General features: G+C 38.9%; 3 protein-coding genes across 4 annotated transcripts; 1 reads left to right on the top strand and 2 right to left on the bottom strand.

The window, feature by feature from the left end:
* The first annotated feature begins 106 nt into the window (after window positions 1–106).
* On the top strand, window positions 107–7556 carry LOC135583211 (B-box zinc finger protein 22-like). 2 transcript variants are annotated; one of them, XM_065175292.1, is made up of 3 exons: window positions 107–3744; window positions 3873–4118; window positions 6980–7556. In XM_065175292.1, the coding sequence occupies exons 2-3, from the start codon at window positions 3921–3923 to the stop codon at window positions 7376–7378; spliced, it is 597 nt and encodes a 198-aa protein (XP_065031364.1). In that variant the 5' UTR covers window positions 107–3744; window positions 3873–3920; the 3' UTR covers window positions 7379–7556. The 2 variants fall into 2 exon arrangements, with proteins under 2 accessions (XP_065031364.1, XP_065031363.1); XM_065175291.1 differs by having other exon boundaries at window positions 3857–4118.
* Window positions 7557–8412: 856 nt separating this feature from the next.
* On the bottom strand, window positions 8413–20699 carry LOC135653374 (methionine S-methyltransferase-like). Its single transcript, XM_065175290.1, has 12 exons — window positions 20444–20699; window positions 18809–19002; window positions 17732–17938; window positions 17107–17202; window positions 14246–14434; window positions 13859–14047; window positions 13539–13775; window positions 11676–11810; window positions 11129–11443; window positions 10592–10771; window positions 9455–10426; window positions 8413–9082 (listed from the first exon to the last, which is right to left on the bottom strand). The coding sequence occupies exons 1-12, from the start codon at window positions 20682–20684 to the stop codon at window positions 8792–8794; spliced, it is 3246 nt and encodes a 1081-aa protein (XP_065031362.1). The 5' UTR covers window positions 20685–20699; the 3' UTR covers window positions 8413–8791.
* Window positions 20700–20792: 93 nt separating this feature from the next.
* Window positions 20793–25867, bottom strand: LOC103971203 (ferric reduction oxidase 7, chloroplastic-like). Its single transcript, XM_009385167.3, has 10 exons — window positions 25591–25867; window positions 25418–25508; window positions 25139–25336; window positions 24363–24597; window positions 23231–23558; window positions 22853–23120; window positions 22496–22751; window positions 22003–22420; window positions 21682–21898; window positions 20793–21510 (listed from the first exon to the last, which is right to left on the bottom strand). The coding sequence occupies exons 1-9, from the start codon at window positions 25820–25822 to the stop codon at window positions 21729–21731; spliced, it is 2196 nt and encodes a 731-aa protein (XP_009383442.2). The 5' UTR covers window positions 25823–25867; the 3' UTR covers window positions 20793–21510; window positions 21682–21728.
* Window positions 25868–26107: the final 240 nt, after the last annotated feature.

The following is a 26107-nucleotide window of genomic DNA, read 5'->3' as shown; positions in this document are numbered from 1 at the left end:
ATTTAACCCGGACCGGTCCATTTAAACAGGGACGGTCCAATATAAAGATAGGCCCACGGTTTTGGCCCGTGAGCAACCCCTAATCCGATTCCGACTCCTCTCCGAGTCTGGCTCAAGCCCTAACCCTAACCCTCGCATCAACGCTTGCGGGAGGTTTCTCGCGAACCCTTCGGTAAAACTTCTGCGGGGTTGCTACGATTTTTCATCTTTTCTCCGGTTTTTTCTTGTGCTTTTTCGCTTTCCTCTGTGTTTTCTGCTGCTCTCGATGTCGTTTCTCGGATTGCTGTAGGCAAGTGTTTATAGACTATTGATGTAGAAGAGTAATCTGTGTGTACTGGATTTCTTGTTTTAGGGCTTATCCTATTGATTCTTGATTAGCTTCATGTGTGTTTCTCCAAATCGAGACAGCTCAATTGGTAATTAACTCTAAAAAATCAGGTTGGCACCTTTTCTCTCCTGGAGGTTTCATATGCTCAATTTTCCATCTTTGAGAGGTATTTACTGTTGATAATTTTGTTTTTTTGGTGATCTGATGCTGTATTGTAGTACAATTTCCACGGTTTTAGTGAGCTTTTACTTGGCTGCTACACATTAATCTGTGGTGGGACTTGTTATAGTTTTCCAAACAGTATTGGTGCAATGATGCAACAAAAAAGTGGCCTAAGTAGTATGTAATATTCAATTGTGTAGATATCGTGAGTCCGTGACAATATACTACTGTTTACAGAAGCAACAGAACTACAACTAAGTTTTGCTTAAATTTAGGGCTCATATGAACTTGTGATAAGAAATATATTTCGCTTGATTAATGGTGGCTACTAACTTGGTACAGACCCTGACAACCAAGGTACACCATGATATGCAAATATAGAACCAACATTTATGCACTAGAGATTTATATTTATGTACTTGAAGAGTTTTTGCCTGCATCATTTTATTTCTTATATTAGCATATCAATAGAACCAAAGTTTACATAAGTGATGATTTAGGGAGCATGGCACACAAGTTGATTTGTTTTCTTATTATTCTCTTTGATTATTACTTAGTTGTAAACAGTTTCTAATTATTCATCTTTTTATTCGTTGTATTATTTTTACAAACCTGTTATTCTTATTATTCACTCTTTTTTGTGGGAATTGCTCATTAAGGGATTAAATGCATATGCTTAATCAGTCTTTCCTTTTTTTATTTTTTAATCTGGACATCTTTTTTATTCTTTTTTAAAATTCTGTCTCTGAATTTTTTTTTGCACAAAAATTTCAATTTGAATTAGTGGGATCCATATGGACATGACCACACTTGCCGGTGCAAATATTTTTTTATGGTGCATTTGCACTGGCAAGGAATTTGTTTCTGATGTGTGTTAACAAGCTTATCATGCAATTTTGTTGCCCTTGTATGAACATCTGTACCAGCATAAATTTACTTTGATACTTCATTGAATAAATTGACCCACTAATTTATTTTAAAACTTTATTCATCGCCCGCTTGAAAAACTTGTTAATCTTCCTCTCTAATCTGTAGAGTGCAGTGATCAGCCATCGGGTCAATGCAAGTACCAAAGAAGGGAAGATATGGAGTAAGGAGAATGACCCATCAAAGGTCCTAGAAATTCCTTATTCAAAACCTAGGAACCACACAATATAGTAATGGCAGTCTGGTAATGCCATGGAACTTTTTTATCACACTCCACCAGATAAATGATGGGGCCAGAACAATCTCTTGTGCCCATCATCATGAAATCCATTTGTTTCTTTGATATATCCATCTCAGTTGGTATTGGATTGACTCATTCTTGCTGTGTGAGTCCAAATTCCAATAAGATATGTGGTCCAAGTTTGGACCCCAAGTGGGATGTGATGTAAGTCATGTTCCATGAAGAATAATTAAGTGACCTAGCAATGATAAATCTGATCTGTGATGAAAGATAAGTAGGGAGTGGTGAGTTGGGTCATTCCATGTCTAGTTCTAGGCTTCTGTATTGAACACTGGTGTCAAAAGCATAGTGACAAATAGAGAAGAGAAAGGCTCCTCATGATCTCATGATGTGTTATGGACCAATGATGTTTGTCAAAACCCACTAACCCAAGTTGGGAATGCTTCAGAAATATCAAAGTTGGAGAGGTATGTGGGATTTCTTAATTAGGACCGCAGATGATAAGAATCCAGACAACGTGATGGTGAACCCTACTAGAACTGCTTGGTTGGATTACATCAGGTCTCCATTGTTTTGTTGTAACTGGGCCACCTACTGGTAAGTTAACCAAGGACAAGTGAAGCTTGAGGAAAACAGGAAATTAGCATGTGTCGCCAGAAATACATCAAGATAACCCCCCTAAAATAAGCTCAAAAACAACTTTTGGAGTTCCCAAGTTATCAGAAATTGTGACGAAACTTGGCTTGACATCAGAACCACTTTTACGTGTGCTTGTAAATATACATTCTTTTATAAAACAACAATTTTGTATAATTAGCTCTGTATGGCTTCTCAATAGATACAAATACAACAGTATCATTTAGAAGTAGCACACAAATGCAAGCATGCTCGATGGCATTTCTTCACAAATTTGTATTAGCATTTTATTCATGCATTTAATGTTATTGACTGTATGAATCTTAAGTGCTCCTTTGGACAAACTACTATCCAGAAAAAGAAAAAAATAAAACAGTCTTCTCTCTCTTTCTTTAAGTCGCTTTATAGGTGAAGTGGTCCTCGAGAGAGAGAGAGAGAGAGTACAGAATTATTGACACTCTTGTGACGTGTTGTCTGTGGCTATATATAATCCCTACTTCCCAACCAATAACGAAGAGGTAACCAACATTATGCCTTTGTTAGGAACAAAGGTACTGACTGGTCTTCAAATCTGAGCACATGGAGTCATTGGTCGACTGTATGTACTCCTGCAATTACCTCGTAATTGTGTTAGGAGGCATCAGAAAGCCATAACTCGTGATTGAAATTGGTTGGTGAGCTTCTCATCAGTCCCACACCCAAACAAATGGTATCTCACAGATGTGATCTTATAAAATAATAATAATAAACATCAAGATTATTTATCTGTGAATTCTGTAAGCGTTGAAGCTGAAAATTCTTACGATGAATTTTGAGAAAGTAAAACAAATTAATTCGTTTCAGGTGCAATTATTTGAATAATCTATTGGTTTATTTTTTTTCAAAATTCATGAGTTGTTTTTTTTTTTAATTTTTCAATTATGGACTTCTTTTCTTGGTTTGACACATGCAGATGCTCATGGGTTTGATTCAGTAAATTTCAAACAAATTTAAATATATAAATATAAATATATATATATATATATTATTTTTAAAATAATAAAATAAAATATATTTTAAAATTTAAACAGAGTTTTAAAGTACCGGTACTGTTTGGGAAAGAAAAATATCGTATAAGAATATTTGGATTCGGGATTGTTCGGAACTATCTCAAAAATCCACGTAATGGTCAAAACTGCTATGTCGTGAAAAATATCCCTTTCGGTTTGGGCTGTTCTTCCACTTCCATGTCGGGCGGCTTCATCTCCATTTAAAGCCCGCTCGATCTCCCTCCTCTCTGCCCTGAGCCGCCGAAGCTTCTGCAACTCCATCTCCACTGGCCGCTGCAGACGAATCGCCGGTCTTGGAACTGGTGGTGTTCATCTGGTTCTTGAATTCACCCGGAAGTCGATCTTCTGTATTTTCATCTCGCTCGATGTTTCTCGGCAGAGAGGTGTAATATCTTCGTTAGGTATTTGTCCTTGTCAGATGTTCTCAAGAAAATCTAATCGTGTTTGGTGGTTTGGTCCGTGGATTCCGGACGCTGATTTCATGTGATATCTTGTGATCTTCCATTGCTCTAGTTCTGGTCTTCTTCAGCTTGGTTGCTCGACGAGGAGGAGGAGGAGGAGGAGGAGGCGGAGCGGGATGAAGATACAGTGTGACGTGTGCGAGAGGGCGGCGGCGGCGGTGCTGTGCTGTGCCGACGAGGCCGCGCTGTGCTGGAGCTGCGATGAGAAGGTCCATGCCGCCAACAAGCTCGCCGGGAAGCACCAGCGAGTCCCTCTCCTCCCGACTAATCCCAACTCTTGTTCTTCGCAGATCCCCAACTGTGATATTTGTCAGGTTGCTATCTCTCAGTCTCTCCTAATACTCATTTTGATGCCCTTCGGTAAAGAATTCTAGTTCTAAATACACTAATTTAGTTTTCTTGCTGCACACTTTGCTCTTTAATTTCTTTCTAATTTCTTGAATAAAAACAAAAATAACTGGGAAAAAAAACAGCTCTTGGACTTGTTTGAGTTGGAGTTGATTGATTTAGTTGGTATTCACTTAGTACAGTGTTGCTTGCAGCTTTAGGATACGAAAAATTGCTTTGCACATCCTATCCAGATCTTAAAAACAAAAATAACTGGGGAAAAAAACAGCTCTTGGACTTGTTTGAGTTGGAGTTGATTGATTTAGTTGGTATTCACTTAGTACAGTGTTGCTTGCAGCTTTAGGATACGAAAAATTGCTTTGCACATCGTATCCAGATCTTATAATGCAAAATTTCTTACTTAATAACCAACCTTTTTCTTTTTTTCCCTTGATTTGAAACAGTTTGCTTTAGATATCAAATCTCATAAGAAAAAGAGAAAAGAGGATATTGCATGTTCTTCCTATTGTTAAGAAGCCTGGCCTTGCTGGATAGTTGCTCAGCTGAGATTGAAATGCTTTTGAGCTCAGCCTTGTTTATATGTTTGTGTCTACTCTGACGTTGAAAATTGGTCAAGAGCTAAGTTGGCTACTCTATCAATCCCTTTCTAGTCTTTGGAGGGGTGTTTCATTTTAATCAACATGCAGAATCCTACTTTTTGAAAAGGTTGGAGTTCATGCCTACACCTCCCTGTTCTTTTCTAGGAAAAATAAGAGAAACTTTTCTTGTCATGTAAATTAGAACAGGGATTATAATGAAGTCTTGGAGTTTCTTGCATGAAAATGTTTGGAGTGCATGCAAATTCTACTATTTACACATGATGCTGTTATATATCTTCATTAGAATGCGTCTGTAACAAGTAGTCAAATTTCTTTTTCTTCAGCAGACCTATCTAACTTGTTAGGTTGAGAGTCCATTCTCTGTAAGTGAAACTGGAATCTACATCCGGTACACGATGGAAAAAGGTTGATGGGCTCTTATCTAGTGACAACAGAAAGAAATAAATTAGCGGAGATTGATTTAGTTTGCAGACACAAAGCAGTTGCTTCATAAATGCGGCCCAAGAAAGTTGTCACATAACTCCTCTACCAACAAGCTTCCTCTTTCTCACTTAATTTTGTGGCTTCTGCATTTATGATGAGCGCTAAAAAGATATTTACAATCTTTTCATACTTCATTTCATTGTCAAAGGGACCAAATGCTTTTCTCATTGTTGTCTACTTCCCATTTGGTTCAGGTGTTAGGAAAATACACATTGCAAACTATAACTAATTATGTTTTATTGGATGGCCTGATGGATGATAACTGACGTTTTTAATGATAGCATATACTCAACCTTGTATCTTCAGATATGGTACAAGCTATTGACATCTTCGGTTATTTGGTCCCAACAGGTGCAGTTAAATAATGTGGTAATTGCTATACACATCCTCTGAATGTGTTAAGCAGTCGGACATGTAACCACTAAGATGCAGTGAGTAATATATATGTACTCTTATGTGTATGTGTGTGTGTGTGTGTGTGTTCAAATGCTAGAAGTTTATAAAAATTGACAAAAAAAAAAAAAAGAGTTTGTTCGTTTTGAAGTCTTATATCCGTTTTCTTAAGAAGAGAGTGATTAGTTTTGTTTTATACACCTTGAAGATAAAAAAAAAAAAGAATAATGTTTAGGAAAGCTTTGATCCAAATGTATAGTGTTGGTTGCTAACTTGTAAAGGATGCCACACAAAGCTAGATAATTTTCTACAATTGTTGGAGAGGAAGAAGATATAGAATTCATATGGTACAACTCTCAATATGAAGTAGATGCACTGTGAACTGATGGTTACTGTAAGCTTCGTTTATTATTTTTGGGACCAAGATATATTAAGTTCTTATAGCTACACTTTTGTATGAAGAGTATACCTGCTGAGCCTTCCATTTGTCTGCTTTTGTTCCTTTTATATCGTGCATGATGAGTGCTCTTTTTAAACTCCAATGTGTAATCAGTCATTAGATTGATCACTTGGTGGCTTACTGAGTTTTGTTCATAAAAAAACATGCTATGACTTCGACTTGTCTGCTGTTGTTCCTTTCTCTTCGAGCATGATAAGTGCCTTTTCCAAACGATGATTTGAAATCAGTCATTAGATGGATTGCTTGGTGGCTTGCTGACTTTTGCTTGTGAAAAACACGTTATGCCTTCCATTTGTCTGCTTCTGTTCCTTTCTCTTTGAGCATGATAAGTTCTCTTTGCAAACTATAATTTGTAATCAGTCGTTGAATGTTTTTGGTCATAAAAAACATGCTATGTGACAAGCTATTTTTCTGGAAAAAGAAGGCAGGGACTTCTAGCATGTAATCTGGTGCTCTGAAGTCTGAACTAAGTGACCGATGAAGTTGTGCTTTCGACAGGTGCATTCGTTAATGCAAATGTACTCTGGTGGTTGATAGCCCTCATAAGTTCGATCTCTTATATGATAAAAATCCTACTTTTATTGCTTCGACCTACCACTCAAGGCAGAACCATTCTTGCTTCTTTGTTGCCACCAAGCAGGAGTTAATTCTCTTTGGTGCTTCAAATTGTTCCATTCTTTTTATTTGTAGACAATCTCACAATCTTTTTTTTAATCTAATTAGTGTGGAATATCGGTTCCCACCACATTTGCCTGTTCTCCCCTAGCAGGTTAAAACACACGGCAAGAAAATTTTGGCCTTGGTTGTGACAATTTGGTGCAGATATAGATTGTCTTAATGTTTCTTCTCTTAGCATAACTTTAATATTAATCTTTCATACTGTGGATTACAGGAGAAAGCTGGGTATTTCTTCTGCTTGGAGGATCGTGCTCTACTGTGTCGGCAGTGCGATGTGGTCATCCACACGGCCAGTCCATACGTATCCTCCCACCAGCGTTTTCTGATCACCGGCCTACAAGTTGCTCTTCAGCACCATCTTACCAACGGCAGCAACAAGAACAGCAGCAGCGGGGGTAATGGTGACAGCAACAGTACCAGGAGCGACGGCCCCCTTAGATCTCTGGTTACAGCTGATTCAATTGTTAATCAGAAGCTTCAAGCAGCCACATCAGGTTATGTTACGGAGGAGGGTTTGAGGCCACCATGGCCTTGGAATGAGATTCTTGGTGGTTTTCAATTCGATCCGTGCCACGGACTGTCGGAGCCAGGTTCTCCGGATCAAACAGGGTGAAGGTAAATTGCATTTCTCATTGTCATTAAGTCAGAAAATCAAATTATTCTACTACTTTGATTTGCATTCTCTGGAGGAGTTTGTGTCTGCACTATTACTCTTTTGTGTGGGAAAGATCAGTACATGAGTGCAATAATAGTCCAACTCGCTCCTAATCTGGAGGGACTCCTTCAATTTATCTCTATTTATAACGTCTGTTTTCGTTTATATAATGACAGAACCTCCGTAAGTTCTGATCATCGATCGTTTTCTAAATCTATCAATTATAGTAATCCGGTAGAAAAAAAAAAAAAAAAGAGAGTAAAAGAGTCTAATCTTCGAGGTATCAAAGTCAATAATATCATCTAAATGGAGGAAAGTCAGGTGCTCGTCTTCAATCGGTTGTGTGAATGGAGATTAGAGACACTGTGAGGTCATCAACCCATTCATCTGTTTCCTGTTTCAGTCTCCCTTAGGACTGACTGTACACGTCTTGGATCGTCGGTTTCCTTCGTCAACGCTTAGGTGACATGAGGTCGGATGCGCTTAGGTGACGTAAGGTAGATCGATGACAGATTTGACATTGAAAAGATGATACTAAAAAACTCCTTCGTATTTTTAGCTCTTTTTAATTTTGATTATCCTATGACATGTCGATGACGATGAAAAGCGATGATACTAGAAAGCTCCTGCATATGTAGAAAATTGCAGCCCCTACACCCACAACCAACCCTTATCATGAAGCCAAAGGTTGACGGAAGAGATTTCTGGCTCTTTTTTTAAGTTTGATTATCGTATAACATGTTGAAATGGATGATTCTAGAGTTCCAATCTGTTAATGTTAATCTCGGTAGTTAGCTCGTATGCTAAATCTGACTTGATCTCTAGCCCGCCCACTTTCAAAGGAGAAATTACCTTTTGATTCCCGAACTCAGAAAGAGATTCTCTCCCGATGAGGATCAAACCCGTGTCTTCAATTTCCTGACGCATGAGAATCCTGCAAGACTTAGTGCCAGAGATTAAAACCTGAAAGAGCTAAGTGTAAAACAAAGACATCGAGTTACAGCTACCATCATGGAACTACCGATTGATAGATCGATAGCCATCATCATCTGCATTCAAGTTTCAAACCTGGTAGATGACACGAATTATGAGTCTGCATTCTTAGAAACTACAGCTCAGGGAACATGCGTATCAGGTCAAAACCTGACAAACCAGCAATAGACTGGAACGCTCGTTTCATGTCCATGTGAGCAGGCCACAGAAACCAAGCCATGAGCCGATGAAGAATTCCAAGGCAGAAAAAGCTAAACGAAGCTTACGTGAAATCCCCTGGAGGGGGGATACCCAATGGAAAATGCGCTGACCTTACCTTTGTAGGTTCTATTTATTTCTGAGTCACATCACATGAGAAAGAAAGGTAGTCAAGCATACTCAATTCTCGAGAACCAACTTCTTGAACCGAGTGATGCATTGTAATGCCCGTTCAAACTCGGAATTCTCGAGGGCGAAAGCGAGGCGGCAGTAGTTCGGAATTCCAGTCCATGATCCACTGTTAATGCACAGACCAGTAGCTTTTAGAACAGCTTGTCTGAAATTGGTCGCATCAAGCTTGGCCTCGAAATCATCTAATTTAAGCATCTTGCCCAGATAAGCTGTTGGTTTAGCTACCATAGAAACACCACCACAGCAGCCAACGACGTCCCATCCGCAGCTTCGGAGTGTCTGCAAAAGAGAAGGAACAATGTACCAGGATAATTTAGAAAGTCTGTCTACTTGAAAAATAAATTAAAGAAGTAAAAGTGTAAGATGAGATGGGTCTTAAAACAACTTTTGATTCTTATGGCCAACCTTTGAGGCTCCATTCGGGTGAACTTATCCATCTCGGATACAAGTCAAAAGTAGACAAATAAATAAACAAATAAATATTTTATATATAGCATTTATCAAGCAGTTAAAGACTGCAGTAGTTCGAGTTCGTGAGTCATGAACTATATAGCTAAAACATTGTTTTGTCCAATTTCTTCTATGCTATCTATCTATGGTCCTCATAATATTTGAATTGATTTGAAACTCTAAATGCATAACAGTATATACCTTCATCAAGCAATCAGAACGACTTCTTAGAATATCTTTCTGTTCATCCATGACTCGAGAGAACTGCTGAAACTTTTGGCCGCGGAGACCCAACAACTTTTTGATGGCATATTTGACTGTGCTGTGTGGCCTGCCCAAGCTCGGTAGGGTAGAAAATGCATCGATCAGGGTTGGCTCATTCAAAATCAAGAATCCAAACTCAAGACCTCCAGTGAGCAACTCAAATGACAACCCACCAAGCAGAGACACAGCGAAGGATGAGTTCGTAGTAGTACATGTAAGTGACGAAAGACAATTTTTCAGATTCCATCCCTCCCAACCATCTCTGCGGAACTCTAGACCTGAGAAACAAGTATCAATTACCACCCTGGCACCATACTTGGCACAGACAGCAAGTATTTCACTAATCTCTTTGTTGTCATATAGCAAGCCTGTTGGATTGACGGTGGGTCCAGACAAGTACAACCATGGGTTTGTTAAGGTCCCAAGCAAGCTTGCAAGTGTATCTGGAACAAGCTTAAAACCTATTTCTGATTGTGTTGGGACAGTCAAAATGTTTGCATTCATGAACTTTGCCACAGAGACATAATTCCCATTTGTGCCCGAGGGGAAAAGTAAGGTGCCTTTTTCTTGTATGCAGCAACGAATTAACTTGTTGAAAAGGGCTAACTGAGAATTCGCAAAAATGAACTCTGAAGAACCATCACATGGGAACCCATAACTATTCCTTACCAGCTGCTGAATTCCAAAACCAACATCAGTTTCAGACTCAACCATGTTTTGTCTTGCAAAGCTCTCGAAGATGGATGCTTTTACGGCAGAAGGTATTGGCAAGAAGCTTTGATCTACATCCATGTGAATCAGTAAATTGTCCTTATGATCAGTGATGGAAAGCTCAGCATTGTTTACGGCAGAAACAGCAGAACTTGCAAATCCTATCAACTTAGCCGAGTTTCTGTCTGGACATACCCTCTGCACAATATACACAAAACTATGCAGAAATTTACAGGTAATTACTTAAGATTTGTTGCAAGAATCATCATAACTGCCAGTAGCAATGCTAAGAACATGAATGCACGTGCATGATTGTGCATGCATGTTAGAGAGAGAGAGAGAGAGAGAGAGAGAGAGAGGCACCTCTGCAGGTGAATGACGATCTGCTAGCTGAAATGCGAGCAGCTCATGGAACAGACAGCCATAGTAGTACTGACTAAATAATGCTGTATGCCCTTCCAGTAACTCCACAGTCTTCGGCAATGTTGTATATACAGACTCATCTTCAGATATGACAAAGGCCACTTCTAAATCAGAATAAACCTGAGAAGAAAACTATTATTCCACCATTCAAAGAGCCATTAAGACTACTTATTTAATTTTTTGATCTAAACTGTTAAATCAGAGAACTGTCCTAAAGATAATATAGGAAAGGGTAAATATATAGTAAATTTTTAATCAAACATGCCCTACAATCAATGTCATGATGTGGAGGAACTTTCTCTTGGCTAAATAGGTGTTTCTTGGGGAAATAATTTGCTAAAGAGCTTCCTGTTAAACCAAAGAAATATATGGACAAACAACAAAACCAAGTTCTTAAAATTTTGCCCATCTCCAAATTTCCAATTACATAAAGCATTTGAGTTCAAGTGCTGAAATCGAGACACAAATAGTTTTTACCTGATTTTTCACTAGTCCACACAAGATAGCTGCATGTGACGGCAGACTCTTGCCAGAAAGATACTTTAACACTCCATTTGATCCAGGAAGACTTGAAATCTCAAAGTGGTCTGATATATCCAAGAAAAGACGGGCACCAAGCTCTTCAGTAGTATTCAATAAATTTTCAAATGCAGAAGTTGTAATGGCCTCAAACTGAGCCATGCCAGTAATTACAACTTGTGGCTTTAGCTTTTTAATCAACTCAATCATCAGGTCTGACTGGCGCGGTGCCTCAATCACGGTAATGATATCTTCAAGTTCATCATTAGTTCCCTGATGTAAACGAAATCCCATCATATGATTAACATGAACAGTGCTAGCTTATGGCATCATTATTTTACAATTAAGTGTGCACCAAACAGTTACATACAAAATCCTTCATCAAGCTAGTATAAGCACAGTAAGCTCTGAGCTCAAGCATAGCTTTTTTCAGGCTACTAAAGGCATGCACACATATGTACAACCATGAAGGGCAAGAGCGAGCATAGCTGATGTAGGGCCTTACCTCAATTTCTAAAGATGTCAGCCATTGCTTTGGCAAGTTTCTAGTCAAATGTTCATCGACAATAGCAAGTCGTGGAGAGAAGAGCCGAAGAGCATTCTCAATTGCCACAGATCTTGAAGGGAATACTGTAACATTCTTGTAAACCAGAAAACATATAAAGTCAACATGCCACCCTTTGTTTTCTTTAGAACAACACCAAGCACAAAAAGAAACTCAAATATATGGCACCGTTTATTTCACATTGATGACACAATAATTGTCTTTGGTTATAATAGTGTCAAAAAATACATGTCATGCTCCCAACTATTTGGATCAGCTATATGGACACCTATAAATATTTCAATAGACAATAATAGCAACTCAAGTAATTGTTAACTCATATGAGTATATATTATTTCTCATATTATTATTAAAAAATTGCATGGAAGGTTTAAGCATGAAACTTACAGAAATTGGGTAGTGGAATGTTCTGTTTTAATAAATCCACAATCAATTAATAATGTCCACACCTTCAATTAAAACATTTCTATGTCATTATGACAACGATGAGCTGTTATACTAGTTGATGTATGAAGCTACAGTCTGTGCCACTTGGCACTATAAATGAAAAATTGTTCCAAGAAAGCTACACCGAACCAGGGGCACCGCAACATTGGCTTGGGGATAATGCATGCTTGAAACTTTTAACTTATTTCAACTATGTAAACTTTCTTTAACTTATTGTTAAAAGAAAACTAAACAAAAGTCAAAAGTTGGAGTAAGTGACTTGTAATTTAATCTAGCTGCAGTAAAAATCATAAAAAAGAATGCTTTTCTGCTGTTTGATTCCAGAGGTTACAGTTCTAAAATCATAGTTCTCCTTAAACAGTCATGTATTTGCAGTTAGCTAACTGTCTGTGGCCAGTATATGAGGTTATGATTGTCATCATATATTAAAATTAGAGAGTAAAATACTGTAGGCAGGACACTGCAACCAACCAATGAAGCTCAAAGTTCAAAGAAATTGTGTCTATTAGCAAACAGAAATTAGCTTGATCAAAATAACTAAATTGAATAAGTCATTGTAGCTCTGAGAGCTACACATATCATGCAAAAATTAGCAGGAGTTGAGGGACTAATAGAAGCAACTATAAGAATAATCTAACAGAAAACCACAAGCATATGAAGCCAAATATTGCACCCCACTCAAATGCACTAAACAGTGTTGCATGAACACCTGTTCACTGAATCTAACATTTATTAGAAGCATATTCACTTATCAGCATTAGAGAACATAATACTATTGCAGTAGTGATAACGAAGAAATATATGAAATACATAAATTTTGTCACACATCTGGAGAAACCATTTCATGTGGTACTCTTCAACAAGAGGAAGTTCTATCATCTTGCTGTATATAAGTTAGTACAGATTTTCCTAATAAGAGTTGCCAATTATGCAACTTGCAGAATTAGACTACAAATGGGCCTCATATCTTCATAGTATCATCATGAAGAGTGTTCATGAAACACCACTGGCCAAAACTTATATCAATAAATATGTAAATGCAAACTTAAAACCGAAAAACAATCTAGACTGCAGTGGCATGTTTGATGTCTGACCAGAGATAAAACAATTACAAAATTGACTTAAAAAGCAAGTGACACTCAATGCATGTCCAACTTTTATGACAAGTTCATGAAGAATCATCAAATTTTACATGCTTATGGTCTACAATCTATGCTATGATTTCTGTGACTTAATCTGTAAACAACAGTAGCATTTGCAAATTCCAATTCTAAAAGTAGACCATTCACATATAAGCATGTGCAGGAAATAAACTTCTTGCAGTAGAAAGGTGGCATGCAGATTTTAACTGCTTACATCTGCACTTAGTGGAATGTGATGGTATACTTTCATAAATCCAGCTATAAGGCTTCTAAAACGCATACTTCCAGCTGGGGGATCATATGGAAGAAATGAATTTTCTTTTAATACACTAGCAAGATAAGCTAGGAATGGTATCTTTTCATCAGCAACAGAATCATCATCAAATGACAGATCTAAGGAGCTGCTGACCTCTCGAAAACCATTTCTTAAAAATTCAAATATGGTTTTCACCTGCCAACATACTACAAATTGTTAGTTATGCGCACTGCACAAATTTCTCTAAAAGAACAAAAAAGAAAGTACAAATAATGCACCTGATTTGGTTGGCGAAGTTGACAACTATAGACAGACAAAGCATGTGAAATACGACAACCAGACTTCACATATGCCCAAGCTGTACGAGCACAAATAGGCTGATCACCAACAAGACCCATAAAAAATTCAAAGCGATGATGGCTGTTCTTCTCAATTTCAACTAAGGCTGAAATATCTGTATCAGCAGCCTACGACAACTCATTTCAGTTGGATTATATTAGATTTTCAGAACAATGTTGACCAAGGAAAACATATTACACTTGAAAGTAACAGAATACGAAATGATCTTGACTGCAAAAACTCAAGAAATATAGATTTCCAGGGATGTCTTTAGGTAATCAAGCAGTCACAGTCAGATTTAGTCAAAGATTGTCAATTTCATATACCTGCATAACTTTTGTTTGCCAAAGCTTTGTGATATGGAAACCACGACGTTCAAACAATCGTTTGCAAACACCTTGCCCTGGACGTCCTCCTATATTAAATACCATAATTCCCATAGGCTTTATGACTTCAATTCCTTCCTCAACAGCTCGTGCAATTAAACCCAAGCCAAATTGATCCTCAACAAAGCCCTAGTTTGATAGTTTTATGCAACAATTATAAATCATAGAAGGATATGACATATAGAAAATCTACCATTCTGAATTAGAAAGTAAACTAAAAGGAAAGATAAGAGATCCAAAAATATCAATTTCAATTGTTTTAGGCTTTCATTTAAGAAAGTAACAAAGATTGCTCAACTGAATTTTATCTTGCATGCACAAGCCTATACAGGCATAAATTTCTTGCAAAGTCTGAATGTCATGCAGAACTAGGATAACATAGATGAATGGACCCAGAACTGGTTGCAAAACTAATATTCATATTGAAATGATTATTTTCCAAAAGGCACTAGAGACCTAGAAAGTTACTGGCCTTTCAGGTCATGAACTACTAACCATATCATTTGTCACAAAAACTTTAAACATAATACTGGAGCAAAATAAATAACAAAAAAAGTACATATGCAGTCCAACATCTTCAAAATGAACCCACAATGATATAAAATGAAATTCACATAATTGATAGTAAAAGGGCAAGGATGGAACATCTCACTAGACATGAGAGGACAGCTACGAATCATAAAGCACAAACACTTCAAAAGGATTACCGTGTGCATGTCGGACACTAATACATATCTGAAACTCTCAAACATGTCTGGTACTTCGTGATGTGTTGGGTGCTTAAGAGAATATTAGGACACATTTCTTCTTTATTGTTTATGTTTTACAAAGTAAAGAAGTAAACAAAACATTTCTTCTTTATACATTTTCTTTACATCAAAAATCACTATTCACTTCTGTTAGGGACTTTGCTTTCTCAAGTGGTTCCATGCATAGTTGCTAGACTGTGCCTTCTTCTAACTTGTGAACTTTTTACTAATTGGGTTCATGTGAAATAATATCATGACCAAGGTAACATCTCTGTTTTCATGATGGTTGTTCAGAAATTTGTAATAAGATAAACTTATGGTTGGATGATGCCACTAAGAAATAAATTTAGTGGAAGGTGCCACTTAACAGACCTACATGCATCTAAAGTGTTAACAGCTGGGAATATATGACTTCATGTCACAAAGAACACAACGTTCCCAATTGATCAAGCTACTTAACGACCACAATAACAGAATTTTCCTTTCAAATTATAATTCAGAAAAGAATACAAAATGAACCTGTTGAGTCGTTGACATACTACAACAAATTACATTATAGCATAATATTATATTCTGCTAGCGTCAGCAATTGGTCTAAGTTGTACAGCACCCTTGCGGTCTCTGTTTGCAAAGGGTCAATCTCCCCATAACCTTGTGCAGTCCCAAAGGGACTTGCAAGCGGATTAATGAATGTGAATGCATGGAAAAGCTGCCATTGTCGCTCCTCCCAGTTATAAACTCAGGGTAACACAAATAAACATCACACAAACACTTTATGGGCAATGCAATAAAAAGATAAACTTCATAAGCTCATAACAATTTCACAACAAAGGGGCTAAGGATGGGTCGTTGCACCGCTTGCAACAGGTGTCTGATGGGCATTACTTTTTCTTCTTCCATTGATATCAATTAGCTGACTCTTCCATGAGCCCTTTTGTTTTCGAGTTTGTGATCAATAGCCAACACCACACAATGGGTAAAAGCTTGTCTGACTCTGTCATCCGACCAATACTTGGCATTTTGGTTAACACTATTTGTAACCTCATATACTGACTAGTGTAAAGTAGCTGGGATCTTTGCATGAATTCCAATTGCATGTGATTCTCATCAAAGTTTCAGATGCATACAGCCAATTCATGAACCACCATGTACAAATGAATCAGGTTTTTACAGCTTGTCCCATAAATTTTTTTATACGGCAAATTCCTTTGAGTCTCTAAAGGCCCCATTCTGCACAACTATTCTGAACTATTGCAAAGTATTAACATTCATTCTTTGGTAGATTCCTTGGCTACTAATCATAGTTATTTGATCAAAGCTCCAAGTAAAAGTCTACCAATTAGAGTAACACTAGATTAGGTCCTGCTTCTTACAAAGATGCTTCTAATTTTCAACAACACATAGTTATACCATTACACTGCAAGTAGAATATATCTTCACCCAAAAACCCACACCCACTACAATTGGAAAGTAAAAGGCATTGGTGCAGCTCACATAGATATTGTATCCAGCCATAACAGTTTAGTCTTACTTAGCGGAGAAAAGCTTACAATTTCAAGACCCTATATACACGAACAACAACAAGCAGTAACATCCCAGGTAGTTACATGAGTCTTTTGCGGCCATTGAGCTTTGTACAAATAATTTTACATTACTTAATTGGACTTTCAGCTTGCCTTTTTTTGGTCCATCTTAACTGCACTTCCAGTTATAAACAAATGCTCCATAACATAATCTTGTCGAGGATCTATTTGTTGTTTTTAAAGTTACATTTATAATAGGCACAGGATCCTCTTTATCTAAGGATTTTAACCAATACAGAATTATCTAAATTATAAAATAGGTAAAAAAAGGGGGTAAAACACCATCTAAACACTCAAAGGCATTACAATAAATTATCAGGGAACAGCATGACATTTTTTTGTGGCTTAAAAATTTTATCAAAATTAACTTCCCTACATATCGACATGCAGATAAGCAAATGCCACCTTTTAGAAACCCATGATGAATATAAAGGAAACAAAACAAAGCATATGCAGTTTGTGTGCCAACCTGAAGAGCGCAATAGTTACTTAACGAGTACAAAAATTCCTCGCTTGCATTTTCAGTAATCATCTTTGACATGGCCTCTGGATTTGGGTTGAGAATCTGACAAAGGATAGCATAAACCAAATCATGCAGGAAAACAAATATCTCAAATCATCTATCGATAATACAAACAAGTGAAGACATGGATAAATTACTAAATAACTTCAGGATGATTGCCACGAAATTGTGTGTTTAGTTATGTGAACATAAAGCATATTTGCGCTTAAGATTTTAGAAGGATCATGTTGCTGAAAGTTTGACTCCAAGAATTGCAAAACAATCAACTAAAATAAGCTAAGAAACTTCAAGATATGGAAGTTAAAAGTATAATTAAAGAGGACAAGTCTACTTCAGATTGGTCAGACAAGTATTAAGTAACCCAATCCAACCACACAAAGGGAAAGAATGTACATACATAACCAACCAACATTTGAAGTAGATAAATTATGGTTTTACATGTGTGGAAGTCCTAATTTGGCACAAACCATCATGTTTGTACATTAGCATAATTGAATAATAACATTGGTCGCAGATGAGCTAAATTGCCAAAAACTAGGTTTTCCACATTTTCAAAAACTTTGTTCAGTACCTGAGGGATGCATCCAACAATACGCTCTAGTTGTATATCATTTTTCCTGCAATAAGCTAGAAGATCTGATTCATGGAATTCCACCCTATCAAGCAGAGTTTTTCCCTCTCCATCATAGATAGGACACCCATTCTCATCCAATGCATTCAAGAACAAATTAATCCATGAAATTTTGACAGCTCTTGGATTAATATCAAGCCCATACACCTGGATAGAGCCACATTAGTACTTGGAGATTACTATGAGGACAAATTCATAATAACTTTAAAATAAAAAGAACATGAAGAAATTGGCACTTACAATCAGGGGAAGCATAACACAAAACATGCCAACCTTGTTGTATAAGTAACAATTTATTTGAAAAAAAATACCTATATAATTATTTATACAATAAAGGTGTTAAAACAAGAATATGGAAGATGAGCATCAAAGTTGATGCACTATTTACCATAAAGTTCTTTGGAAGAGTTTATTTCATTCGTTGTCTCTAAATCTTTACACGTGCATATTGCACAGAACTTTCTCTAGATCAAATTCCACATTCTTCCCTCTTTATCCAAACTCTTCAAAGATCCGAGAACCTAAAGAAAGCATGCACCACTGCTGCAAATAGAAAGGAATAAATAGGTACCAATAATTCCAAGCTATAAGCCATATATCTAATGGCATAAAGATTGCCAATTTGAAACTAGAAGCAAATGGAGAAACTTCAAACCAAGGTTCGCCGTATCGTACCATACCGGCGTTTCGACCCGGGCTCGATACGGTACGGTACCGGTGTACCGAACAATTTTATGTTTTTATACTGTAGCAGTGCTACAGTGCTATAGTAAAATACTATAGCACTGTAGCTGTACGTACCGCCCGGTACGGGCGGTACGTTTCGGTATGACTGACCTTGCTTCAAACTGTGTCTGATGATATTTTGATACACATAAGTAGCCTACGCCGATGGTAAATGACTTAAAACTCATCATTTTTTTAACAAGGAATATAGCAAATCACTTATCCAGGATGAACTGAAACATGACTTATGTATAAATTATGGATACGAGTATCTGGCAAACAGAATTAAACCTTTAAAGGGGACCACTTTTCAGCAAGTGCAATGGATATCCATCCATTTCCACAACCAAGCTCAGCAACAGTTTTGTCCTTGAAAATGGAATCAGGATGGCGATTTATGCCCTCATAGAAAGTAAAAGACCAATCTTCTGGAATGAAAATGCTAGGGATCACCATCATGGTCAGCTTCTTTCTCTTTTGGAATCCTGGTGAATTGTAAATTGTTAGATCAGCAATGAGAGGAAACTAACTTTGAGAAGAATAAGTCTAACCTGATATCCAATTGGTAAGCATAAAACAAGCTTCCAAATTTTCAATACTCAACCAGCAGAAATTTTCAACATATAAAGAAACAAATATTACTTGTTACTTGCCCATGTAAGCGCATTAGTAAATGAAATATATGCTTCCACATTGTAGTTTCATTCAAATAATCTGAAAGAACGAGTAATACATATATTAAGTACCAAAACTGGAAACAAGAAGTTAGCGATGGGTTACTTAGCAACACCAAGCTCAATTGCATTCTTGGAGCATAATGAGCAGGTAAGTATCTTCTTCCACGTCATAAGTAGAAATATAAATGTTGACCTTTTTCCTCTTTGTTGTTTCTAATCTTACCTTGATTTTTTGGAACCTGTAATATCTAGACACTATCCTTGAATATAAACTCCAATCGTCGGGGGCTCCCCCAAAAGTAAGATAAGCCTTAAGTTCTAATATTGACCCCACCCAGTCACATTCATGTTTGGAAAACATGGGGTATCTTGTTACAAATGTTCTTCCCCCTTTTTTTGGCAACATCATGTTTATGTGAAACCTGGACTCCAACCTTGCCTCTCCTGGGACTGCTAGATAAGTTTGAGAGGAACAAGGTTGACTAAAAATCGTCACCAAAAAAGAGAAAAATTCTAAAATTTTGATTTGATTTTTGATGAATAGGTAGGTTTACTGAAAAACGGAAATCAGTTAAACAGAATTCTGATATCTGTCGTCAGATTCCCATAACAAGTCCAGATCAATAACCAAATAAAGCTACTCAAATAACCTATGGGCTTAAGTACTAGATGCAATTTGCATCCACCGGATAAAAAGAGTGTAAATAAAAGGTAAGCAATTGATGACATCGAATGAATAACAACAAATCATTAGCGTGGGACGAGGATACACATAATCCAGATCTCAGTACGTTTCTTCCACTACGTCCTATCACACTACACCATTTGTCTGAGTTCAACCTTTGCGTTAGAACCAAGTCAACCTTAACAGACAACTCGAATCAGGATCCCCAGCAGCCATTTTCTTGAACAAACAACAAAAGATAAGAAATATCCAGTGTGATTTGTCATTTACACAAGCCTAAAGTTCAAATTTTAATGGAAACAGAAATGGAACATAATAGATTTATATCAGACGTCCAATATGTGTGTCAACCAGATAAAGAAAGGATGAAGACAGATTGATCCGTATGGAATCTGATCCAAAACTGAGTCGAATCCATAAAGCTAACAATCGGAAACATCGCAAGTTCCTGTGTAGTAAGTTAAGTGAGAAGATAGATTCTAAAGAGGATCAAGAACGACAGGGTGACGATAGAAAGAGGAGACAGAAGCGGGAGCAAGACTGAGAAAGGAGGGAACCGTCGACCTTGGAAATCGTGGAGGAGGACGTCGTGGATACGGAAATGGTAGGTGCGGAAGCATCGATCAGCGTCGTCCTTGGCGTGGAACCGTTGCTGAACGCGGGCGAGGAACACACGGGCGTCGGATCGGGTGGCGGGGTTCTCCAGCTTCTCCAGAAGGAATTTGAGAGCGGCGTAGGCGGCGTCGCCAGACCTCTCACACTCCCTCAAAAAGCCCTCCATCTCCATCTCCATCTCCATCGCCATTTCTGTTCGCCTCTTTCTCTTTCTCTCTCTCTCTCTCTCTCTCTCTCGTTGTGTTGGGTGTAGAAATGGATCGCGGTCGATTAACTATTGCTCTTGTATCAAAGCATGTTGGACAAGCAGGGTTAGTTATTTCAAAAGCTCACGTCGGTGAGTGGTGTTGACAAGGAGAGGGAATCGGTCGGAGCCCCACCTTGTCGGTTCTCGATTCCCAACTCCCACAAGCATTCTTGGCCGTCGATGAAAGAACGAAGGGACGCCAAGATCCCGAGTACAACAAATATTCGATGATCCTTCGGACGCTACCAGAGACACATTGTGTGGGCCCAGGAGGCTATCTACACATCGACACACCGACGTCACGACTTGAGGCCACGAGAGTGACCCACCGTTGGTGGGGTCGCAGCACATGGACCAAAGCACCCTCTACCTCTCTGTATCCGGGCCGCATGTCGGGGCACGACGCATGAGCTTTTCGCGCCGCCCCCGCAGATTTTGCTTCGATTCTGTCAAACGCCCACGTAAAGGTCAACTTTGTGATACCGCCGACGCGCCTTTGATCACATGCTGCGCCTTTGATCACATGCTGCCCCAAAATGACTGCGAGAGAATGATGATGGAGCACGAGAGGGGCGGTGGTGGGTGCCCGGTGGATCGCATCGCCACGAAAGCAAAAGAAAAGCAACGGGAACATTTCCCACTGTCTGGTATTGGAGGAGCGCGTGGGTCTGTCAGAGGGTGGCGGACGTGTCGCACCGGTCTCGACCGCTGTTCTCGTATTGCACATATAATTCCTCCACGTGCAGTTTACACTCCGTCGTCGAGCTCACTGTAGGAGTCGTGTTAGTCGCCTCGTGGAAGAACAGTTAGTAACTAATTGACATTGCTTATATGATTTATCTTTAGTCATGTATACATCTCAGGAATTTTATCTACATATATTAGAGAGAGAGAGAGAGAGAGAGAGAGAGAGAGGTTATTTGATGAGATATGACCGTACTAGTAATCCAAGCTCCAGGGAAGAAGATGCCATGTACGAGCGAGCTACTAGAGATCAAAGCTGTGGCTGTTGAAGTGGAAGACAGGCTGATTCCAGCTTCCCCGGATGTTCTGCGACCTGCACTCCTTAGCGACGCTCGTCTGAAGACCAGGCGGCCCACACACGATGACGCCGACGTCGACGCTCCCCTTCGTCTTCGCGAACGAACCGAATAGATCTGGACCAAAAGGAGCAGAAATGTAGATTACGAATGTTCATGAACTGGGAAGAAAGTTACAGGTTTCGACTGTGACTTGGGATGAGAAGCAGCGGTAGGCGTACCATGGAAATCCGGCCGGCGGCCATATTGAGTAGTTAGCATGCTTGCAAAGTTCGCAGTGGTGGTTTCGTTGCGCAGGGTTCGTTCCTTCTCATCGTCTTCTGTCGACCTCGCACTGCTTGAATGCTTCTCCCAGAGATGCCAGAAGAACACGACAGAACCTCCGAGGATGACGACGCTGGCAACCATGCAGATCGTAAACAGGAGGCCGCGGTACCACCAAGCAGAGATTGCAGAAGGCACGATGTAATATGCTTCCACCAATCCATAGAGCAGAACGAAGCCGAAAGTGGATACAGCGAAGTATATCCCAGACCAAATGTTGTTCCCTGTGCCAACCAAACATGACATTCTGCTTCCACTGGTGGTTAAGAGGGAGGAAGACCTCGAGTTTTCATCAGCATTGATAATGCCCTCTTCCTGCAACAAAGAAGTAGAACTTAGGGGAGTGCCAAGCAAATTCGATGAACAAACATGTTGGAAGTGTGCATCTACCAGTGGAGCCTCTGATTCTTGAGTGACACAAGCAAGAATATCCAGCTGCAGGGAATTAAAGCAAGATGAAGAGATGGCCTGGTCATTGAGAACTGAAAGAAGAGAAAGCTCCTTGGATTTCTTGACAGCCCAGATGATGAGCACATTCTTTGGAAGACAAGGTTTGCCCTCATTGATCCGGCGGCAGATGTCGCTTATGATAGCAAAAAATGGTGAAATGCCAATGCCTCCAGCTACCAGGATTAGATTCTCATACCTGACAGCCACAAATAGAATGATCAGTTGATCTGAAAGCAACAAATAGATGATAGCAAGAACAAGAAAACAAGAGAAACAACTGACACAGAATAGGCTTACATCAAATGGTAGGGTACTTCATGTCCATATGGTCCTTCAACAGAGGCAGTGATCCTAGGCTGTGAAGGGATGCTGATTTGTGGTTGCTCAGGGACTTTGGAGATGATGTCACGTAGTCTCCCTGTCCATTCTCCAAGAACTTTTATAAGAATTGATAGATGGTGTTTGCCATCCATCGGACTGGAGGAAACACTGAAGGGATGCCACTGCAGCCATGACAATTCACGTACTTGCAGGAACACAAAACTGAGTGCGTTGTACCGAAGATCTGCAGTGCATGAACAGGGAGTTTGATTAGGAGATCAGTAAGTAAACAAAGATCAGCTGAAAAAGATAAACTTCTTCCCAATCTTGCTGGAAATAGTCAAGAAGTTATACTTGCTGGTTTTGAGAGAACAAGTTCCACAGTTCCACATGGATGACAAGCTGCTGAGAGGATGTTCACGGTGGTCCGCGACTGGCAGAATCGCAGAAAGCGATCGAGAACAAAAAGGAAGATTGCTCCGGCAACGATGCTGAAGACGAAGTCACCAACATGTAGGGCGAGGAAGACAACAAAGATCACATACAACTGGTGGGTGTAAAAGAAGAGCTCGAAATAGTTCTTCCGCACAGGGTGGAGTGATGTAACCCACATGAGCAGCCCAGCGGCAAGACTGATTACTCCCGGGAGATTGGCAATTCCGATGTCCTTCCACTCCAGAATCTGCATGCAAGTTCACATCTTGCGTTAACATAGCAGATAAATCTGAGTGGTTTATACCAAGCATGCCGCTTCAGATTCGGTACATAAACATGTAGTGTTGCATGAGTACATAAGCCCCTTCAGATCTGATGGGAGTCCACTGAAATCTACAAGTAAAATTCTATCTACAGAATTTTCTTCTTTGAATATTTAATATAAAACTTAAGTGGACATACAAAATCAATGTTCACAGAATAATATTTCAATAATAATGTTAATGATTCAACTTAAAGCCCACTGCAAGTCCAATTTGGTAAGAAAAATTATTTAGCATAAAAACATAACTGAAAAGAAAAGTAGTATGTTAGATAAAAAGTAACTCTTTTTTGCTCAAGATCAGCATCTAAGGTACTCTTTTCCTGGAAAATGAAAGTATGAAACATCATTAATGCACCACAAAAAAAATCTTAGAATGTGACTAATTTAATATCGAATTATTTCTGCTATAATATGTATCACAAGCAATTGCTTAGCATAATAACAGATTAACCGCTGAAAAAAAATATTTAATTCATACTAAACTAGTGCTTCTTTGAAGATATACTATGCTTCGTGGAAATCAAACGAAACTAGTTCTTTTTGAAGATATACTCTGCTTTGTGGAAATCAAACTATCTAACTTTGTCTAAGCAAATCATAAGGTTAAAACAATCCAGGAGGCAATAGTAGAAACAAATGCAGCATCTCAGATACTATCACCATTGTGATTTATTTCTATGATCATTTTAATTGCTAAGCAGAACAATTAAAGGAAGTCAAGCTCACTTCATGCAGGAGGCGCCCCTGCAGTGCCCATGAGATGACATAGAACAAGCCATGTAATGTAAACATGGCCATTGTGAGATGTCCAAGCCACACATGGTATCTGGTAGCATGCTCAAATGGGATGTCTATTAAGCGGAGAAGAATCGATCCCCTCGCGACTGGGAGAAATAGAAATGCCAAGCAAAACAATCCGATCAAGCCTAGGCGAAGCCCAGTCAGCTCCAAGAATAAGTACCTGAAAGCTTGAAATTTCTACATTAGAGAGGATGCCAAGCATTACCTACTCAAGTCATGGCAGTCACAGGTTCAACTTCAAATTATTGTTGGATGAAGAAGAATGACGATTTCTATGGGTTTTATGATTTTGTGACATAGGGAAGAAGAACAAGAAAAGCACAGCATGCAGATAGTACTGCAAATATGATGGAAGCGAATTAAACCATGTGCAGATTCCATAACCTCATAAAAAAAAAAAAAGTATCATCAAGAACATCGAGAACGATTTCTGCAAAGATCTAATGATACTGTGATACTCTGTTAAGTGTTTTGTTTTTCGCTACAATTTCATTAGCAGCAACATGGACTGAAGCTCTGAACATGACTAATATGACTGAAGATCCTCACCACTGATGATTCTTGACAAGTAATTTATGTTTCGTTGATGGAGCCCAAAAATTGAAATCTAAGCATGCAGAATAAAGCATAACAATTTTCTACAAGAAATACATTCAACTTCGCGATCTTTAAGTGAGATGATCATGTCGGAGCTGACATACAGTTTAATATTCGAAGGGAACAGGAGCTTTGAGATCAAGCTGCGATTCTCCATGGTGTAAGCGATGATCGTCCACAGAACATAAGCGGAAAACAAGACTATCCCGATGAATTCCGCAGCAGAAACAACACCAAAAGGCCCATCAACGATGACCGGGAACGTCCAGAGCCGAAACCTCGGAAGCCTCGCACTCTTTTTCCTGACAAAAAGAAGCATCTTAGTTCTGAATTCTTGCAGCACAAAAGTTAACTCAAATCGAATGAACGATCGATACGCATACTTGAAATCGTCTCTGGGGAAGGCAATTATGTATACGAATGCGAGAAGAGCGATAACAAGGATCGGGCCGCTGAAACCAAGGAAGAAACTTCCTGCACATTTGAAGCCACACTTGATCAGTCAGACATCTGCCATCTCTTAAGCCAAACATCAAACAGTAGGAAGAGAGCAGACCTGTGATCCCGAAGACGGTTTGTTCAGTCAATTTAGTCCATCTCGAGAACAAGCTCTTCACCAACTCGGTGGGGAAGAAGAATATGGCAGCAACCCAGACCAGGAAGATTGCCCACATCAGTGATTTGAGCCCCAGTCTAGCCAGAGAAGGCAAGAAAGAGGTAGTCTTGCCACTGCCATGGCTGAGCTTTTCCTTTGGCAGGAGGGGTTCACGGGCAAGGAGTTCAGCCATGGGTGGGAGAGGCAGTCTCGGTGCTTCAGGTAACTGTTAACTTCCAAGAAGAAGAACCGCTCAATTTATCTTGCAGAGATTCGATTGTACATGATGGGAATGTGGGTGAGACATGGACAAGAACGTCGAGAGAAGCCACAAGTTCCTCGTCGTTCACCAACTCGATCAACATCAGGATTTAGCTATGTGATAGCTTTGTTAACATTGAAGGACTACGGGAAATAAGAAAGAAAAGTCTACACAAGAAAATAATTGAAGACACACTGAAACAAGAAAAGAAGAATT

This window comes from Musa acuminata, chromosome BXJ3-11, assembly GCF_036884655.1.
Source record: "Musa acuminata AAA Group cultivar baxijiao chromosome BXJ3-11, Cavendish_Baxijiao_AAA, whole genome shotgun sequence".
Taxonomy (NCBI): Eukaryota; Viridiplantae; Streptophyta; class Magnoliopsida; order Zingiberales; family Musaceae; genus Musa; species Musa acuminata.
The sequence above is the reverse complement of the archived record's forward strand: the minus strand, read 5'-3'. Positions and strand labels throughout refer to the sequence as shown.

What these genes read in the sequence shown, in the direction of transcription:
- LOC103971203 (XM_009385167.3), bottom strand. Translation starts at nt 25,822, where the DNA reads ATGGCTGAACTCCTTGCCCGTGAACCCCTCCTGCCAAAGGAAAAGCTC. An exon ending in AACCGTCTTCGGGATCACAG is followed by an intron (nt 25,509 to 25,590) that starts GTCTGCTCTCTT and finishes TCAAATGTGCAG; the next exon opens with GAAGTTTCTTCCTTGGTTTC. An exon ending in TTCCCCAGAGACGATTTCAA is followed by an intron (nt 25,337 to 25,417) that starts GTATGCGTATCG and finishes TCTTTTTGTCAG; the next exon opens with GAAAAAGAGTGCGAGGCTTC.
- LOC135653374 (XM_065175290.1), bottom strand. Translation starts at nt 20,684, where the DNA reads ATGGCGATGGAGATGGAGATGGAGATGGAGGGCTTTTTGAGGGAGTGT. An exon ending in GGCAAACAAAAGTTATGCAG is followed by an intron (nt 14,048 to 14,245) that starts GTATATGAAATT and finishes GAGTTGTCGTAG; the next exon opens with GCTGCTGATACAGATATTTC. An exon ending in ATCGTCATTCACCTGCAGAG is followed by an intron (nt 10,427 to 10,591) that starts GTGCCTCTCTCT and finishes TATATTGTGCAG; the next exon opens with AGGGTATGTCCAGACAGAAA.
- LOC135583211 (XM_065175292.1), top strand. Translation starts at nt 3,921, where the DNA reads ATGAAGATACAGTGTGACGTGTGCGAGAGGGCGGCGGCGGCGGTGCTG. An exon ending in CCAACTGTGATATTTGTCAG is followed by an intron (nt 4,119 to 6,979) that starts GTTGCTATCTCT and finishes TGTGGATTACAG; the next exon opens with GAGAAAGCTGGGTATTTCTT.